At 49.1% G+C, this 5,288-nt stretch overlaps 1 protein-coding gene across 1 annotated transcript; it reads right to left on the bottom strand.

Annotated features, from left to right (window-relative positions):
* Window positions 1-987: 987 nt before the first annotated feature.
* LOC119319277 lies at window positions 988-2,247 on the bottom strand. Its single transcript, XM_037593766.1, has 4 exons — window positions 2,170-2,247; window positions 1,937-2,080; window positions 1,501-1,641; window positions 988-1,464 (listed from the first exon to the last, which is right to left on the bottom strand). Exons 1-4 carry the CDS (start codon window positions 2,245-2,247, stop codon window positions 988-990), a joined length of 840 nt encoding a protein of 279 aa, XP_037449663.1.
* Window positions 2,248-5,288: the final 3,041 nt, after the last annotated feature.

Raw genomic sequence — 5,288 nt, 5'->3', positions numbered from 1 at the left:
AGGCAGCGCGCCCGTTGGTGGATGTACCGCTCATCCACCACGCCGCCGACCGCCGCGGATGACATCACCGACGCCGTCCTCGCTCTCCCAGCCCCCATCAACAACGCCTACTGGGAAAGGCGCAATCCATGGGTGCTCGGGCCAGACGATGACTCTGACGCCGAGTCCGAGTCCTCTGACGACTACGACTCTGACGAATCTAACGGCTACTCCTCTGACGACGAGGTGGACGAGGTCGTCGTACTCTCCTCCGACTCCTTCGACGACGAGCCTGATGTGCAGCTCCTGGCGCCCGTCCTCCACGCCGTCGAGGGGCAGAAGAATAGCCCAATTGATGTGGATAAGCTGTCGGAGGTCACCGACAACCCAGAGCTCGTCGTCGTGAAGCAAGAAGAGGAGGGCAGCGGTGAAGATGTGGTGGAGCCAGCGCCGGCCAAGAAGAAGAGGGCGGCGGTGAACAACAATGACGTGCGGCGCTCCCTACGCCTGAAGAGGCTGAAGAAGGAGGAGTGACATGCTGTCTTCAGTTTTGTCAGAAGAAGAAAAAGTTCAGTTTCGTCAGTATGTTAGTTTGCCAGTTCTATCTATGTCAGTTGTATCTATGCAGCTACTATCTAATTAGTATGCCACTATCTATGCAGCTACTATCTATGTTAGTATGCCACTATGTATGTCAGACTATCTATGCAGCTATTATCTATGTTAGTATGCCACTATCTATGTCAGACTATCTATGCACTATGAACTTGCTATCTATGTTCACTATCTACTTGCTATAATCCAAGCTGTTAATTCATCACAAACTGAACTTAATAAAAGCTGATAATTCATCACAAACATAGTACTCTCACAAACAACATACAATCCAAGGTTCATTGCTACAGACATAATAGAGTTCACCACAATAAAGCTTAACACATTACAAGCTTTCCTCCATAGCTACTACAAAAGACATCATTGACACACATGGTCAGACAGCAACACAAATTAGTCCTCATCACAAATAGCCTTAATCTGGTGAAGCTTCCTCTTGTTGCTATCACCTGCTGTCTTGAGCTCAACAATGCAGGAAGCAAGAGTACTCTTCTCCATGGTCAACTTCTCCTTCACTTTCATCAGCTCAGCAATGCAACAATCCAGCTTATCCTTCTCTTTCTTCAGGTCATCCTTCTCTTTCTTCAGGTCAGCATAGCAAATCTCCAAAGTCCTCTTATCAGAGCTCAACTTTTCCTTCTCCTTAAGATGGTTGAACTTCAAATTCCTAATGACAGTGGCTTGACCTACATGAATTTGCTTTAACTGGTCAACAACAGCCTTTAATTTTTTTATCTCAGCATCCTTTGTCATGCTGCTTTCCACACTAACTGAAATGTTGTCAGCATCATTCTTCTGGTTTACCTCAGGCTGGCTATCCTTATAATCCAATAGGTTGTTCACATCTTCAACAAGCTTCTCATATGTCTCCTACAACTCTTTTTTCTGCTGTGTGAGATTGTGTACAGTGCTTGCATGCTCCAGGCATGCCATCCTGTTTTCATGCTGGCTATGCTCATACATAAGCCAGAGCTTATGAATAGAATTCTGCAGATGCTCTGGCCAATGCTCATCTACCCACTGCACTAATCCACAATTTGCAACACCCTACAATAGAAAAAATCAGTTCAAAAATATAGACATTACTTACAGATTCAATTAAATAGCTGATTCTGTTAATGTACCAGAATCACATTCATTTAATGATGAATAATTATGAAAACTACAACTAAGAACACTACCTATGAATCCTAGAACTAAATTCAGTAACTATAAACCCTAGAACATGAGCAGTAACTATGAACCCTAGAACATGAACAGTAACTATGAACCTAGAACAGGAACAGTTACTACAAACCCTAGAACAAGAATTGGAATGCTGCAAACACAACTTAAAACTTACTTGAGTGGCACAAGCAATGAACCTCCTACCAGTGCTTATCCCCTCAAATGCAACATACTTCCTCCCTGGATTCCCATGCTCACAAATCACATTCAAGTCGCCAGCAAGACCCTCGAACAACGGCTCATCAATTGTAGCTGGGATCTGAGAAATCCAACAAAAACGTGTTCAAATCGAGCAAATGTTCAACCCTACAAACCCTAGAACAGAAATGAGGAATAGAATGTTCTGACCTTGACAGGGGAGTCGTCGGAGGAGATGTACTGCACGGCGGAGCTGTCTGTGCTCTCACTATCGGTCCAGGACACCATGGCGGACGGCGGCTGGCGGTGACCGGAGAGGAGAGGAGCAAATGGGAGGGGAGCGAGCGAGTGTGGGAGCAGAGAGAGCGAGCATGAGAGCAGAGAAATCGAGCGAGATGTGGTCGGGCGCGGGCGGTCTGTCTCTGGCAACTCTGTCTTAAGCAAACGGTGCCGTCAATGCGTCCGTTACGCCATGTCACGCATATTGGGCCCCACATGTCGGAAACGCCCTCAACCGAGCCAAATGACATGTTCAGTGCAATCTGCACAACTGTTACTAAATCCGCGGTGGCTTTTGCAAATGATTAGCGACCATGTTGTTTTCTGCAAGATAAGCCCCAAATGTGGTGGTTTCTTGCAGTTCACTCTTCCATCTCCCATCCAAGTGTTTGCAGCCCTGAACTCTATCCTGGTCACCGTGCCCGACAGTTATTCCTGGTACGCTCGTGCACCGGAACAAGGTGACAACGAGAAGAGGTAGCCTAGATGCTGATATGTTGGTCCGACCACTGAATCTGAGCCTGATAGCACGGAATAGTGGTGGTTCTTTGCGATCCTAACAGTACCGGCTTGTGAGATGGATCTAGCGACCCTGAAGGACTGCGCAACACAAGGATCAAGTTCGGCCGGTAACCATGTTCCTCATGCCTCTCATCCCTACTAATTTATTGTAGGCACTATGTATCGACAACATCGTGATGTAAGGCTAATCTCACTCTAGGCCCTCGACCAGCCCCCTGTATGACCAGTTTGTGTATCTTCACATCTTCCCTTTTTATATATAGGAGGACTAAATGAGGAGCAGGTTAAGTTTGATGTGCACACCAACCCACAGGACTACGGGAGTACACGCGTATCGTCCCGCTTCTTCTTATTTCGTAGCAAAAAAATCTATTCGCTAGGGTGAAGTCACTATACATCCAACCCAAATCTTTACTATCAAAAAAGAGCTAGCGATGTGTCGCCCTCCTGTGACAACACAGGAAAACTCTAGCCGTGCCTCCAGGCCTCCCCTCCCCCCTCCTCCCCCGTTTCATCGCCGCCGGAGGGGCCACCGGCAAAGCCGCGTGTGCCCCAGGGAAGGTGGCGGCCGGGCATCCTCGTTGGCTGGCTGGTATCTTGCGTAGATCTCGCGACGACCGGTGGTGCGCGGCGGTCCAGTGGTTCTGCTACTCGTGGGGTGGCCTCCCCTGAGCGGGGCTCGATGGTGGCCGCTCGGCGGCATGGGGGGTGCCGGATCTAGGCCTTAGAGTAGCTCTTATGTCTTTTTCTTTCCTTCTGGTGTGCATTGTCCATCTCATCTTGTTTCCCATTGTAACTTCCTGGCTCTGCAAGTCTTCTTCAGATCTTCTTAATGAATGAAATGAGCGCTTGCTACTCTTCATAAACACAAAGAGCTAGCGATATCAATGTTACTATTTCGTCGGTGAGGGCTCTAGAGGACGTAGCCAGAGGCGGCGATGCCGCGGCATTGCAGATGGTTAGGAGGATGACTGTCGGTGTCAAAATCGGTGGATCTCGGGTAGGGGGTCCCGAACTGTGCGTCTAGGACGGATGGTAATAGGAGGCAGGGGACACAATGTTTTACCCAGGTTCGGGCCCTCTTGATGGAGGTAAAACCCTACGTCCTGCTTGATTAATATTGATGATATGGGTAGTACAAGAGTAGATCTACCACGAGATCAAAGAGGCTAAACCCTAGAAGCTAGCCTATGGTATGATTGTATGTTCGTCCTATGGACTAAAACCCTCCGGTTTATATAGACACCGAAGAGGGCTAGGGTTACACAGAGTCAGTTACAAAGGGAGGAGATCTACATATCCGTATTGCCAAGCTTGCCTTCCATGCCAAGGAAAGTCCCATCCGGACATAGGACGAAGTCTTCAATCTTGTATCTTCATAGTCCAAGAGTCCGGCTATCCGAACACCCCCTAATCCAGGACTCCCTCAGTAGCCCCTGAACCAGGCTTCAATGACGACGAGTCCGGCGCGCAGATTGTCTTTGGCATTGCAAGGCGGGTTCCTCCTCCGAATACTTCATAGAAGATTTTGAACACAAGGATAGTGCCCGGCTCTGCAAAATAAGTTCCACATACTGTCGTAGAGAGAATAATATTTACACAAATCTAATCTGCTGACGTATTCTGTAGCATGTCATCACGCCACAACCAAGCCTTTATTTGAACCGTTTTTACTGTCCCACCTTAGCGCGTTTTGCGAGGCGGTTTCCTTGGCACGTCTTGTCGAAGCAGAGATCGTGTCCCCTTATCCCGGGATTCTTATCAATACGGGCATGGGTAACCCAACTGTGTCTAGGACTCCTAGATTATAGGCAAGTCCAAACGGCCACGGTGAGGACGCTTGATATTCACCCTCTTTATAAAGGGACAAGGTTTTCGCTTTTTCCCTCTCGTGCTCAATCGAATCCCTCCCCCGCCTTGAGTTCTAACACCCAAAGCCCAGGTCAGGTGCTCCGGATCTTCAATCATGTCCGGATCCAGCCTTCAAGGCCGATGGATGCCCTCCTCCATCACGGAAGAGGATATCAAGAAGTTGAGGGAGGCCAGATACCTGACCGCCGAGGTTTCGCATCGGCTGCCTGCTCGAGGGCAGGTCGTCCCCACTCCCGAACCCAACGAGAACGTCGTGTTCGTCTCCCACTTCCTTCGAGGCCTAGGCCTTACTCTGGATCCCCTCGTCAGGGGTTTGATGTTCTATTACGGGCTAGATTTCCACGATCTAGCTCCAGACTCCTTTCTCCACATCTCAACATTTATTACCGTGTGTGAAGCCTTCCTCCGCATTACCCCTAACTTCGGCCTGTGGCTCAAGACCTTTGAAGTGAAGCCGAAGATGATCGAGGGGCAACATGCAGCGTGCGGAGGCGCGTCAATAAGCAAGATGGCAGGAGCTGCGTGGCCAAAAGGTTCCTTTCCAGAGGTGTCTGGATTATGGCAACGGGAGTGGTTTTACATCACGGCTCCCAGAAGTGCCAAGTGGGCGGCTGCCCCCGCTTTCCGCTCGGGCCCCCCACCACAACTGATGTCAT

The sequence above is a fragment of the Triticum dicoccoides genome, chromosome 6A (genome assembly GCF_002162155.2).
Source record: "Triticum dicoccoides isolate Atlit2015 ecotype Zavitan chromosome 6A, WEW_v2.0, whole genome shotgun sequence".
NCBI lineage: Eukaryota > Viridiplantae > Streptophyta > Magnoliopsida > Poales > Poaceae > Triticum > Triticum dicoccoides.
This window is presented reverse-complemented; position numbering and strand designations above follow the sequence as displayed.

Excerpts from the sequence above, each read along its gene's own strand:
- LOC119319277 (XM_037593766.1), bottom strand. The coding sequence starts at position 2,247 with ATGGTGTCCTGGACCGATAGTGAGAGCACAGACAGCTCCGCCGTGCAG. Across the intron at positions 2,081-2,169 it reads CCGACGACTCCCCTGTCAAG|ATCCCAGCTACAATTGATGA; the intron begins GTCAGAACATTC and ends TGGATTTCTCAG. Across the intron at positions 1,465-1,500 it reads GCCTGGAGCATGCAAGCACT|GAGACATATGAGAAGCTTGT; the intron begins GTACACAATCTC and ends AAAGAGTTGTAG.